Source organism: Patiria miniata, unplaced genomic scaffold (genome assembly GCF_015706575.1).
Source record: "Patiria miniata isolate m_02_andy unplaced genomic scaffold, ASM1570657v1 HiC_scaffold_16, whole genome shotgun sequence".
NCBI lineage: Eukaryota > Metazoa > Echinodermata > Asteroidea > Valvatida > Asterinidae > Patiria > Patiria miniata.
The window spans coordinates 7,086,205-7,100,284 of NW_024037054.1; the positions used below are offsets into that span (position 1 = coordinate 7,086,205).

At 41.8% G+C, this 14,080-nt stretch overlaps 1 protein-coding gene across 2 annotated transcripts; it reads right to left on the reverse strand.

The window, feature by feature from the left end:
- Positions 1-943: 943 nt before the first annotated feature.
- Positions 944-13,746, reverse strand: LOC119722817. Of its 2 annotated transcripts, none has more exons than XM_038193178.1 (3): positions 12,757-13,746; positions 3,015-3,133; positions 944-2,648 (listed from the first exon to the last, which is right to left on the reverse strand). In XM_038193178.1, exons 2-3 carry the CDS (start codon positions 3,097-3,099, stop codon positions 2,371-2,373), a joined length of 363 nt encoding a protein of 120 aa, XP_038049106.1. In that variant the 5' UTR covers positions 3,100-3,133; positions 12,757-13,746; the 3' UTR covers positions 944-2,370. The 2 variants fall into 2 exon arrangements, with proteins under 2 accessions (XP_038049106.1, XP_038049107.1); XM_038193179.1 differs by lacking the exon at positions 12,757-13,746 and adding an exon at positions 7,638-7,868.
- Between the last annotated feature and the right edge of the window lie 334 nt (positions 13,747-14,080).

The window sequence follows — 14,080 nt, forward strand, 5'->3', positions numbered from 1 at the left end:
AGCATGTCATTTTGATCAAGAAAAGTGTACTTAGACGAAAACTTGTCACGTTGACACAAAAGATTGTCAGGTCAAATCTAACCCGCGTAGGCTCGGTGTAGGCGCATAAAACCTCTGTATTGATGACGTGACGCTTTGTTTACATGTGTGCCTTGGTGGGGACGGAGGTTTCGTAGTATTAAAACAAAGTGTGACGTCATCAGTACAGAGGCTTATTATGGTACATATTCAGATATTTTATACAATACGGTGACGCAGAGAGGCGTGTACTGCTCCAAAATTACCAGTCAGACAAACGTCTGATCAAAGGTTTGAAAAGGCTTAGCTGCTAAATTATGGTATTTATAATACATGTATATACATTTATTACAATCAAAGTGTTGTTGTTGAATTTGCACCTAAAATACACACATCAGTGTGGGTTTTTTTGTACTCTCTCGGTTTTAGATCATTAGGCCATTGCCGAACTAAGGATCGAATTTTTGCGCTTGCACCAGTACAATCGAAACGATATACTCGGAAAGAAAGAAATGCAAAGGCAAGATACAAGCGTTACAGTAATATAATACTGTAAAGTGTCACAGAAGCTAAATTGATATTACTTATTTGCATATAAGCAACCTTCGAATTCGGCACTTTTCTTTAGTTTTTCGAGCACCACATCCGAAAAGGTATTGACTGGTGCTCTGAACTTCAACCCAAGGGCGGATCCGGGGGGGGGGGAAAGGGGGCCATGCCCCCCCCCAAACGAAACCAATTTTTTTTTATGTGACATCGCAATAAAGGCAGGCAATGAGTACACCACCATCTTTTCCTAAAAAAACATTGGTTAAAGAGGTCAGAAATTGCCTCAGATCGCACCACAGAGCATCTAGAATCCAACAATTTTTCGGGGCCCTTAAGCGGGCCCCGAACCCCACGTCGTAATTTTTTGACCCACTTTTTTGGTGGACCAAACATTTTTTTGGCCCCCCAAAAAAAATTGTGTTCTGGATCCGCCCTTGCTTCAACCCAAAAAGATGAAGTTCAAGACTGCTTATGATATTTTGAGTAATGTGCTGATCAGTAAATAACAATCGTCATAGAAAAATGAAGACCCTTGTCTGGGCCTTTAAAGGTGACAGTTAGCTTAGTTTTTTTTTTTAACATGCAGTCTGCAATGTAGTCGGGTACTCATCGATGCCATTATCTATATATGTTCCTGCCAATTTTGGGAGAACAAACAAGGGAAAATAGACTGTGGACAGACACTTAGTCCTACGTTACAAATTAAATACTAGGTGTGGCTATAAAAAAACACGAATATTAAGCACCTGTTACGAAAGGTACTCGACAATGTTCTGACAATATGAAAGGATCACGACGGTCAAATACGTCGAGCAAAGGAAGTGTAACATTATGAAGCATGTGTTTAAAGGGAAAATAGGCACCATACCGAAAGCGGTAAATCTATGATTGAAAGACCATAAGGATAATTTTTCACTTACTCTAACAACTAACAGAAGAAAACTTGAAATAAACCTCACAAAAATAACAGACTCATGGAGTGGTACAAATGCCCGGGCAAACCTACCTGTTGGGTTTCACTGTTCCCTCGGAAGAGTAGTGTTCACTGAACTTGAACGTTAACTTTTAGTTTCAAATTAATGTGTGTTGGAGCACATGGAATCGTACAACATGCGAGCGGTCCTATTGACATTAAGGTCTTAGCATACTCTATCTAGCCAGTTTTCTGGTTTCCAATTCGTCATCCGAAATCCGGAGTAAGAATAATTACTTAATTAAAGTTCAAGATTTGTACAATTCAGGATGTCAATTTCCTACCACGAAGCCTCTTCCTTTGTTGTTTGGGACATAAGGGTAAGTAGATTCATTCGATTCTCTCGATCTTTCGTGTTCTAAAAGCGAATGCATCACCTTAAAATATTTGCAGCAATACTGTTTACTTCGCGTTTAGTCACATGAGCCTGATGCATCACTTTTACCGTCGTGAATTGCTATCGCACATTTCCCTATGGTCCTCGTAGTAGCTCACATCAATCAGAGAATGCGGTCTCTTCATGTCGAGGGCGATACCTAGTTTGAAGCATAAATCCTGCTTAACTCGTCCCGTCAACTTTGCTTGTCTATACCAAAGCGCACCGGCTATCGACATTCTGCACGCTCATGAGCCGCACCCACTTACCCTGCGCTCGCAGCTACAGCAAAGCTAACACTCTCCCAAAATGTGTTTTGTTCCTTCTAACCATTATGTTCTCCTATATACAGCCGCATTTGTGTTCAGCTTAGATCTTCCAAACAGTAAGAAAAACTCTAGACTCCTGTGCCAGGCGTAAGTTTGTGCATCCAGGAACCTCGCCCGTGGAGTGATCAAGACACCGCCTCCACCATGGGGGCAGTCTCCGGGGCCGGCCGGCTGATGCTCTCCTCCAGCGCCGCCAGTTTCTCCCGGAAGTCCTCGCAGATGACCTGGGCGCTCTTTGACCTGAAGATGACCTCTCGGGTGTTCAGGATATCGTTGTGGTCCAGAAGCTCGACGCTGAAGACCTTCTTGCCCTGGCCGAAGCGCTTCAAATCGCCCAGGGGCCACTCGAAGTTGTTCTTGGCGCCCACGAAGCAGAGGTGCGTAGCGGTAACCTTCAGCTCGCCTGCGTGAAGCCAACAAGAAAAGTTCAACAGTGAGGAAATGTTTTCCTTCAACTCGACATAAAATACCAAATAATAAGTTACCCATAGGAGCTCAAAGAGATCACCAGCTCTCTTGGATAGGAAAAACAGCTGACCCCACAATTTTCCTCATGGGGGCGCTATAAAAACTGGCCTGTACCAGCGCCCTCTGTGAGCAAATCATGCACAATTTTCCCGAAGCATGTATATATCTTCAATTTTTGATGCCTCTTGCGTCTTGAATGCAGATCTCCTATGAAGCAGTCCAAACGAATCTCTGTTTTGTTTGACATACTTTTGTAAAGTCGCTCATAAATGTATGATTAACAAAAAATCTTCTTATTTACCTCTGTCGAACTTTTTCCTCATGCTATCGCCGAAGATGTCGACCTTGTATGCATCTGTGCCGTTAGTGCTCTGCTGCCCTCCCATGCTGAACACGTGACCTCTGGCTTAGTGGAAGAAACTGAGAAGTAAAAGAAATAACAAGGATTCACTTCTGAAGTATTGATGCCTATCTCAAAACTACGGCAATGGCTCATGTTAAGTACAATCCCCTGCAGATGCGAATGTTTTCCCGTAATGACAACTAGAGCTGGAAACGATTGCATATTCCGCGGACACCACACATGAGAAATCGTTCAGTCTGGTTTGCAGTTCGGTTGTGCCAAATTCACGTTGCTATTACATTTCGCAGAAATGACGATAGTGCTTTTCGTATACATTCCGACGACTCCAATGAGAACCATTACTAAGGCAGTACCACGCTCTCGCGTCAGTGGTGCGCGCGCACTGTGCTCCTTCGACCAATAGGGTTTTCCAATTAAACGCGCGCCTCAAGTTAAGAACAGGTGCAACACGCGCGTGATCGTCACGCATCACCTGGATTAGTTCGTAGCAGGAAAACTTATTACAAGCCCATGGGCGTGCTGAATATTGTTGGGCACTTGCTGCAAAATATATTGCAACTACAAGCTCAAATATACGGGTGTACATTGAATACCTATGAGTCATAAAAAGGGGGCAAATTGGGCATGCACCGAAAACTGCCCCTGGATCTCGGTATGAATCAGCACTCTACAGCGGAAATGCTGGCCTGTTCTGTGCAGAGGCAATGTTCATGCGCTGATCGATAGTGTAATAAAATAATAGACTTTTTGGCTGTGTCCTCATGGTTGGATGGGGAATTCGAATAAGTGCATTGCCTCCCTGAACGATCTAGACGTAACTCAATTCTGAGTTCAGTCCTTATATACCTTGTCATAGACCCCTGGTTGGAATGTCGTGTGACGAAAGCAGATGCGTTAACGATGAGGGCTGAAGTCCGACTTGAGTCAAGTCTACTGGGCATTAGTTAATTTAGACCAAATCGGCAAATCTGTTGCCTTTCCGAGTTCATTCTCTGAAAACGTAGTGCACCAAAAATAACCTTCCCAACGTGTATTTCAATCAACTAGTTTTAAATCAAAAACCAAGACAGCCACTTGATCAGTAGCCAAAGTAGTGGGGTCTAAAGCAACATAATTTGTAGATTTCTTCGATTACCTCCATTTGTCTAAGAATTATAGCGCCGATATTTCCCTCGCAAGAAAAGAAAATCGTGTGCCAAGAATTAGCGTGTCAACTTTGTTTCACCTGACTACGTCGGTACAAAATGCTTCGAGACTCGAACGGGAAGTAAAGTCGGTATCATAACGTTGCTATGCACGGTGTTTGCTTTGGGATGTGCAGTCTTCCTGACAGGATATTATTATGGTAAACACACCGTCAGTCATTCATCATCCAAACTACAGAAAATAATAACTCACTGTGCACACGTGACAAGCCATTATTCTCAAGAGAGATAGGGGTCTATATTAGAGTCACGTGGTCATGTGGGCGTAGTCATATCTGTTTAAACCCGTTTCTACATTTACAAAATCAAGTCGACAACGGACCTGTGACCTTTAAAATGCATGATTTACATAATTGCACACATGACCGCGCTAGGGCTGCACATTTAATTGTTTTAGTTTGCAAAGATAATAATATCGCAGTTCGGGTTTCGTTTGTTATATAGATCACCACCTAAGGAGAATTTCGCATTGAATGTCGCAGATGTGAAACAATATATATTGCATGATATTAATTTTTTGTTCTATTTTGGCAGTCAGTAAGCTACATTTTCCTGTCTCGTATAACAAGTTCCTGAAACCATTGAGAAAGTGTCATGAATCAATAGAACAAATGAATTAAGCCAAACATCACTCGACCTTCAAATGCTCATACCATGCCGTGGGATCAACCAAATCTCAATTATGAAATATAGTGTTTCTGTTATTACAGCTGTGTCGTCATGAATTTCCAATTAAACCTCAGGGTAAATGGATATTTCTGTTTATTCAATATCGACATGGTTTTAATTTTTATTAAAAGCTATTTCCCCAATCCGCAAATAAAAGGTTCGGTCATGTGCGCCATTATCTTGCGCTAATAAATAGGCAGAAAATACAATGGAATCGAATTGTTGGAAGAGAAAGCATCCGGCTGCAAATTTTCTATTAGAATGCAATTTCCTTTACATGTAGAACAAAATTTGTAGTTTGATTTCTTGTCTACAATTTCAGGCCATTACATTGTGCGTTGTTGATTGTTATTACGCTCCTGGTGCTAACTGCTAGTTCGATTGTTTAAAATTACGATCGTAAAACTGTTTGTATCTACCGTGCAACACTCATAGAACGGTTACCCTCACAATTTGTTTCTATCTAAACAAATAAAGGACATTTCAAGTACCAGCATGCCAATCACTCAGAAACGTTGGGAAGTTGATGGTAGGCCTATGGTTTCGAATGACAGGGATGATATATAGGGCATTGTCAAACTGCTATTATTCTGGAACAAAAAGTTATGTAAATTCATGGAGCATGGGTCTATAGCTAGCTCTATGGTAAAACTATAAACAGAAAGCGCAGTCAGAGCATATAAAATGCCTTATAAACAACTAGCCGTACCAAAAAACTACTGAATAATAACCGTTAGAGTTATTATTTATGGTTTTATTTTTTGTGCAATTGCCGTCAGAAAAAAAAGCTCCTGAAGTCAAACAAAGCGTGTTTCGTTACTTAACCCTCCAGTGGAAGCATGCACTGTCAGCCTTGTTATTACTTGGGTCAATATTGGTCAAGACCCCCATCGGTTTGTACACTGTATGCCAGGAGGTGAGGAAGAAATTTTTGACCGATCGTGACCTCTTAAATAGGAGTCGTTTAGAACAACAATGTCAAGTTACGTTATGGTAGAAACAAATACGCAACACTGTCATTTACCGCACAAGTTCAAGCGGGAAACAAAATACATGTAGCTATAATTTTATACGAAAACAATGTCAGTGGTACAGAAGTGATTGGCCACTGTCACGCTAACTTTGTCTTGTATCACGACGGCAACGATCAATGCGAAGGGTCGTCGACTTGGGCCGTCTTTGTCCAACTCATGGCCAACAGCCCCCGGGGACTGACCCATCAAAGGTACGGGTCTGCCTGGCGATCGATTGCCCGGAAGAATGAAAATGCATTGGCCATTTAGTGGACTTGATACGACTCCAAGTAGTTGTTAAATGTAAATAAGGCTATTAACTAATTTGAGAAGCGCAAAAAGAAAGAGCAAATACACGCAGGACGGTTGTGAGGCTTGTCACTCAGTTTTTTAATGCACGGTTTGACTAATCTTAGTCCAAGACTGCATTTTGAATTTTATTCTTCCAATACATCCGGGCCCCTTAAAAAAACACAGATAATCAAAACCAGTGTTGGGAACATCGGCAGCGCTACCCACAAAATTCTGTGCATACCTCACGTGCGCTGTATTCAAGCTAATGCACGCGTGTGAGGTATGCTAGAAATGTCGTAGGAAGCGCTGGCAATATTGCCAGGAATGGACTTGATTATTTTTGTATCGACCTCTAACGTACCGCCACCAGCTTCACCTCGCTTGTCAAGGACCGGCGGTGTAAGGGAAATTCCACATCCAATCTTAGACCAGACTAGGGTGTGACATGGAAAATGATGGCTCAAACCTTCGCGTTAAGTTACAGGGAAAACCGCACGGTTTCAAGGTTATTTGTGGAGAACATTGCGAAGGATCTTTTCAAGTATGATTAATTCATGAGGATGAAGATTGATTTTCTGTCCCAACTCCCCTGACCAGGATGCAGCGGATCTCCAATTGTCAAATACTGTCTCTTGAATGAAGTTGCCGAGACATTAAGTCCACGTTGGCTAAGTTTCATACGTTTGATATTTTATCTTTGACAAGCCTGATTAGTTGAAGAACCCTGCATAAAGTCGATGCAAACTTAATTGATATACAGATGTCACTTTAAAGTAAAATGTCTACATCCGGGATTTTAAGCTAAAGGCTAACAACAGAATTGTCAAATCCCCCCCCCCCCCAAAAAAAAGAATGTAATTTATTTCCCATCGTGTCCTCACTTTACAAAATGCTCAAGTGGTGAATCACTTCAAGTCACTCCATTCAATCCATTTTACCGGACTGTAAGCGGTATACAGGCGCAGGTCTCCTTGCGGATATCACAGCTCCATATCAGATACATGTCTTTTTTGCAGTACCTCCAACAGTATAATGTAAGGTCTAAATGCAAAAATTATACAGACACATGTATATCAAGCACGGTCAATTAATGTACGATGTTGACGAGGGAATATGGCATCGCTGCTCTTTAGACGGAGAGCTAATCTCCACATCAGGCACATTGATGTGATATCAATATGCCACAATTCATAGCTAAATCCGTGCGGTATGAAACTGCAAAATGACTCACCGCTTTATTATGCGTAACGCCATTGCAGTGCACATCTAGGCCTAATGCATGCATGGAACAACAGGGAGTTTTGATCACAAACGAGTATTTTTTAAAGATCTTGTATGGTGTTATTTACATACATTACACAAAGTGAAATACTTCTTACTGTAGTGCGAACAGCAGCAGTTTATGTCACGGTGCGCGTTGGCCGATGTGTCGCGATCGTACGTCCGTATAGCCTGCTCATCAATTCCACTCGTAATTATCGCCAGACCGCAGTAGGCTGCTATATATAATATCATGTCCACATTAATGTCGTCTCGCGGAATGTCTATTTTTAACGACGGGGCAGGCCTATATATTCCCGCACAGCCAATTGCTTTTATTGAATAATTTTCAGCTCCGGGCCATTGCGCATAATGGTTTGCACTATTCCCCGCTTATTATGCTAATATGTGGTTGACCTGTGCGTTGTGAACTATGCCGGGGGGGGGCTAGCTAGCTGTGTCATTGTATATCGGCAGACGGAATCTAGTATAAATACTTCTGGCCGTGAACTTAATGCTTCACATGCCGTCAATAATTTCCCCAGCGCTCCATTGATTATAGAATCGAGTGGCAAGCAAAACCCTACGGCTGAAATTATGCTAGTTAAACCTCAGTTCGGTTATGCTCTCAAATAACAAAAGTTTCTGCTCTCCCAAAATTCTTTTTAAAAAAATTACTTGACAGTCAAATCCTTAATTGTTCTGAATGTTCCATTTTATTGTTGTTCATGTTGGTGACGTCTTTCAAAAGGTCCTTTGTGGGTTAAAGATTAGATTTCAGCAGCCTCTCCGATGACAGGGATTCGTATATACGTATCGCCTGGCTATACCTATTGTTACGCAGGTACAGCCACTTGTTTTTGTTTAAATATATCGCGATTCTGCATTTTGAGCTATCAAAAGCACGAACGATATCAGGTGAAAATATATACAATTTGCATTCCGTTGGGGAATGACTCTTAATATTGGGCACACTGCGCGTGTCTGATCTGGGGACTTGCGGTTGCATTCTTAAGCAAACTTGCATGATATTATTTGGTGGAGTATATGAAATTAATACTCTGTGGACAAAATTGACCCTTGCAAACATATATCGCGCATGCCTGGTATTAAACTAATTGTAACTGACTACTCAATTATGATATATTAATATCGTATTCACTGCGCATGTCTCAGCACACAAAACCAAAAAGTAGGTGCGAGTGTGAGAGTTCATGTAAGGAAAAAGAGTCCAGGTTTCATTAAAACAAAATTGTGTTGGACCATAAATAGCTCCATGGTTGGACACTGGTACATTATGGTAACAATTGCTTTGACCTTTCACCCGATAGGATCCCAAACTTCCCCCTGGGTGCACTGAACCAATTCAAGCCCCATTGAAAACAGTGCAAAATTAACAAAGTTCAGGGCCAAATAACATGCAAGCCGACATCACTGGGGTTTCTCAAACAAAATTTAAATTATTGTCTTGTACTTCAACTTTTCATTTCTTTTCAATTTTGGGTAGATTAGCTGATTAAATTTTTAAACATTCACACCAAAACAAAATCACCTCCCGAAAAGTGATAGTTCCCAAGCCTGCATGTAGCCGTTTTACAAGTGGCATCATTCCACTTTCTCAGGCAAATCCGTAATTTTATCAAGCCTGCCCTCGAATGGAAGCCCAAAAACCAGGGAGTTGATCCTTGGCTACATTTACACAATTCCACCGTTTTTTAAGCCAAACGGTCCCCGTTTTCAAAAGAAACTGTGGGGTCACTTTTTTATGCTAATCAGCTCGCGTAGAAATTCTCACTTGAATTAGTTCACTGCACCCCCCTATTCCAACGAAGTCACCGATGCCAGCATGTGTTAATTTCCATCCCAGCGTACGACCAGCCACAGTGACCTTTATACGATCACGACCACGATTATTTTTAATACTAGCTGAATTATTGCTTTGTCTTAAAGCTTCGTCGCTCTCGTGACAAGCCAACCGAGCATCCGGAGTTCCCGGACGACCACTGCATGGCCGTACAAATAAACAAAGTCATAAATTTCCACAAATTGCCCACTGATGGGTAATCTCCCCACAACACTGCTTTTGCGGGAACTGCCCGTGAAGAAAAAACAAAAAATATACCGGTAGCATTTTTCGAAATCTGCATCCGCTATTTATCCCTTTATCCCTATAACCCTATGTGATATCAAAGTAATATTAGCGCCGTATGCCTTCCTGTTTACGAGAGTCATTCTTAATGAGCGATTCGGCGAAAGAATGAACTCATCCCTATCATAATCAAGTCGTAATTCAGTCTCGAACAAAAACATCAAAAGAGGCCCCAAATGGTAAAAGACTCTCCCGTGGCTCTTTAATGCTTGTAACAGGCACCATGGGGCATTTTAAAAACATTTCCACGAAGTTTTCACGATATTGCCCCCAGGAGAACTGTACACCGAACTAACAAGCAACATAAAAAATAGAAGTCTGGACTATTGTATGTTCCATCCTAATAACATTCCAAATAGACCCGGCGGACTTATTATCCTTCCCATTTTCCTACAATCGTGCGTGTTCTCTAATTAATGTCACTTCTCGTGAACTTCACATTCCCCTGAGCATATACTTTCAGCAGACCGAGTGCCGTTAGCAACAGTATGCCTACATCCCTCGTATATCAGTTGTAGCATCGGTTATTTTGTCGCCAAAAAAGTAGTGTACTTCTCGTCATTCGTAATAATGAATGTTTTCGTTTCAAACTTCGGGGTTTTTTTTTGAGTCAGAAATAACGTGAACAGATTACTATTTCCCCTTGAATAGCCTTTAAAAAAAGATAATACTAGAAACTGTGGGATTGGGTTAATTGCGTATTCAATATGCAAGAAGCCTTTGCATTGTTAAAAAAAATGGTTATTTGTGAAATAGACGATGGGCAAAGTTATACTACGTAGTTTCCTCAATTATTTTAGTAAATCCGATTCGAACTTCACCAACATTTTGCAAACCAGATGCCCAAAAGGTGTAGGTAGCTGGTTTTTCGACCACCGTTGGGCACTATGCAACAAAACATGGAGCGACAAGTACCTATAATTGCCCAAAAGATAGTTGTGTCACAGTTATATCCGGATGCACTTTCTCTTAATCTTAAACGTTTGTAAAACCAGACGTCAGACAGATTCATAATTACCTTGGCTAACGGGAACATGCATCGACATGATAGCATTTACATGCAACAATGGCATTTTGAGTTTCATATTTTGGACACGGATATAAAGTTATAGACATTATAGAAGTGTAATTAGCGGTGACAAAAATAATTCACATTTCTTTTTTATTATACGTCAAGATTAATATACCAAAGAAAAGGTATAGACAGCACCAGTAAAAATTCGACAAAACCGGCTTTAATTCACAACTGTCCGATGGAAACTGCTGATAGCTTCAAATTCTTGAAACAAAGTCACTTCCTGAGAGATGTTGCAGCTGCATTCATGTCCCCGGCATATTGGCCGCGCCACATGCAATCAGGAGCTTGCGATCTCGCCAATTCGAAGTACTCCTTGAGACCCACTCTAAGGGGGAAAAAGCCTCTGTTGATAACAGCGAACAGAAGCAGAGAGGGTTCAAGTGAATGTCAGACGAGTGATGAGACGCATTAATCAACGGAATCCTGCACCGTGATCTCGACCCTGATCGCGGGAATGCTGAACTCTGAGAACGTGATGGAACGAGAAGGTTGTATGGCAAGTAGACAGCGCTGCTATCTACTGTAGTAACCGTGTGGATGCGATAGAAGTGCGCCGAGTGCAGCCAAAATAATGCCCGCACGGATACTGAGGTGCATGCCTAAAGCACTAATCATATTACAAGCAACTATTAGGCCGAGCCAACAGGGTGAACATTAATGTATTTCTTTGGAAGCTCTGGGCATTTCTTTATCAAATGTGTGTACATCTCCTATACATTGTAAGTTGTACTTCAAGTACAGACAAAATATAAGTACTGATCAGGACACAAGGTGCATGTGGGCCCCGTGGTGCAAGTACCCCCTCAACGGTAAGGGAGGGAGAGCTGGGGGAGACCTCTTAGAGTGACATTCGAAAGCACAGCAGACGGTGACTGACGCTCAAGCGAAGACGCTATGGTTCTGTGCACGTGGTGCCCATCCATGCACGGGGCTCTCTGAGGTCAAAAAGCGCCCTTTCTTGTTCGCGCACGGAGCATATACCTAAACATTAATTGTACAAGCACATGGACTGGGTTCGATCGAGTGAAGATTTGAAAGCGCTGGCCCATCTAGTGATGCAACCCTATTATGAAAAATATTTATTTTAGGCACCTACAGTGCAAAAAGCAACGGCGGTTTGGGTAACTAATTTATAACGCATGAATCACGGATGATCAATGTTTGTTATTTACATATAGCTTGCTTTCAATCCCATTTACTCCACAACAAGATTATGATAACCGAACTTGTACATTTCAACATTAATTCAATATATTTAATCATGGACTCGTGCTGTATATAAATACAAAATTAAATCATACTCAATCAGCCTGAAGCCCTCAGTGAAGCCGTCCATGAAGGCTAGGCACCTGCGCTTGTTTCTAGTATCGTAGCTTATTATGTACTAAGCGTTGGGATAACATCAACCTCGTAGATTCGTATGTAGAGCATCAATTACTTATGATAGTGTGCACTCGAGAGTGACCTTAATATGTTACGCCTGAAGGACATTGAAGGGCCATTCACATATGTTAACATTAATCGAGTTTGACAGCTCTCATTACATTCCACGCCACATCCAATACAAATTGTTGGAACACATACTAATTATTATGCGACCGTATGGCATTCAGTGTCATCAGGACGTGCGGTTGTATACGATGCGTACATACTCGATTGAATTTTAAATTCAATTGAGAATCGACTGATAATAGCCGAACCTTCAAACGAGTATCGTTCATTATATCCCACTTGGAATAGGAAGGAATAAACGCTATATTCCCCGTGCACATTGTGACCTTTGGAGTGGTGCGTCTATAGTGCTTGCGATAGGTGTACAGCCCATCCATAATGAAAACACACCGTGCAAAATGTCAACAAAACACAAATTGTGCATAAACAGTGCAGTTTTTCTGTATTGTTAGAATTGTCTGATTCTCTGAGGTAATATGAAAGATTTGGATTATCGTTTACATTTTTCCTATTTTTTTGATAATTGCTGCGTAAAATTGAGGTGAACATAATTGCTTACCGTGACTGTTTTCCAAGGTCTGCCCTGCTGATGCGCAGTGTATCCCGGCAGACAAATTCGCAGTTCGGTAAGGGCAGAATCCAAGTGCAACTGCGTGTGTTTACCGTGTAAAGGAACAGTTCGTGCTCTGCAAACTGACTGGCAGCAGTAATGGGCGAGCTGATCTATGAGTGCGATGGTAACGTGCTATAGTCTCTCATGCATCGATAGACGAACTCACAACAAAACCAGCTCCGTTGGTCCCAGTGTGGTAGATACTTCACACAGCAATGCGATACTAAGACAGTAGAGCTGTCGGTCCCACATCTACTTGATTTCTTTTTTTTTTTTATCAGCGCAGCTTACATTATTCCCCAGCCGATGGTTATGCCAAACCCAGGGTGAATGATGATCAAGAGTCCGGTTATAGTAGATGCAAACACCCCGTGGGTAGGGGTTTAAGCCTAACGTCTGCACTCTTTTCGTTTCTGAATATAATCCTTTCTGCGGGCTTACGAGGAATATTTTTGCTCCGGTATAGCATGAACACTTTGGCGCATAATGCGCTGTGTGTCCTACCCTCTGATAGGATTACAGTACTTATTTAGCTGGGACGCGGGTGAATTTGCCTGCCTGAAATATATCAGGATTGCCGCTGGCTGCGCACGTGCATGCCACTCACAGGTCTCCTGGATTGGCGTTCAACTACTTACTTCAGTTTGATAATTTGTAGTCGGTTCAAGTGCTGACTCAACCGCAGATATTGTGTACTTTCATGCAGTACTCAACGTTAAATGTTATTGTACACAAAACTGTAATCTAGAGAATATCACTTCGTTCCTTTACACTGAAATCATTGCTGATCATTGCATACAACTGCAGTATTAGTTCCAAGTATACCATTGTGGTCGGTACAATTAATGCACTCACTCGATGTCGTTGTATCGATTATTGGATTTGGAGTGTGCTTGACACCACTTACAATCATATATGCGCAGGGTCGAGAACGAGGGTCGAAGATAGTTTACAATAAAATGGATCGCATTTAATGTGATACCGAATGGCGTGTTTGATATAAGGTCATCGAGGTGACGCTAGGTATGGAAGTTATGGGCTAAGTGGAGTCTTGTACTTGGTATTTTGAACTGGTTACGACTGCTACTTAAAGGGACGTCTAATTGCCCAGACAGACACGTACCAACCGATTAAGTGAGTAAACCGTTGCTCGCGAAGTAAAGAGATGACTAGTACCAAATACCCTCTGAATTAGTTTGCCTGAAATGGTGTCATTCGATCGAAAGAAAACAATCAAGGTTGTTTAAAAAGGGTGCCCGCGCGTGGATTG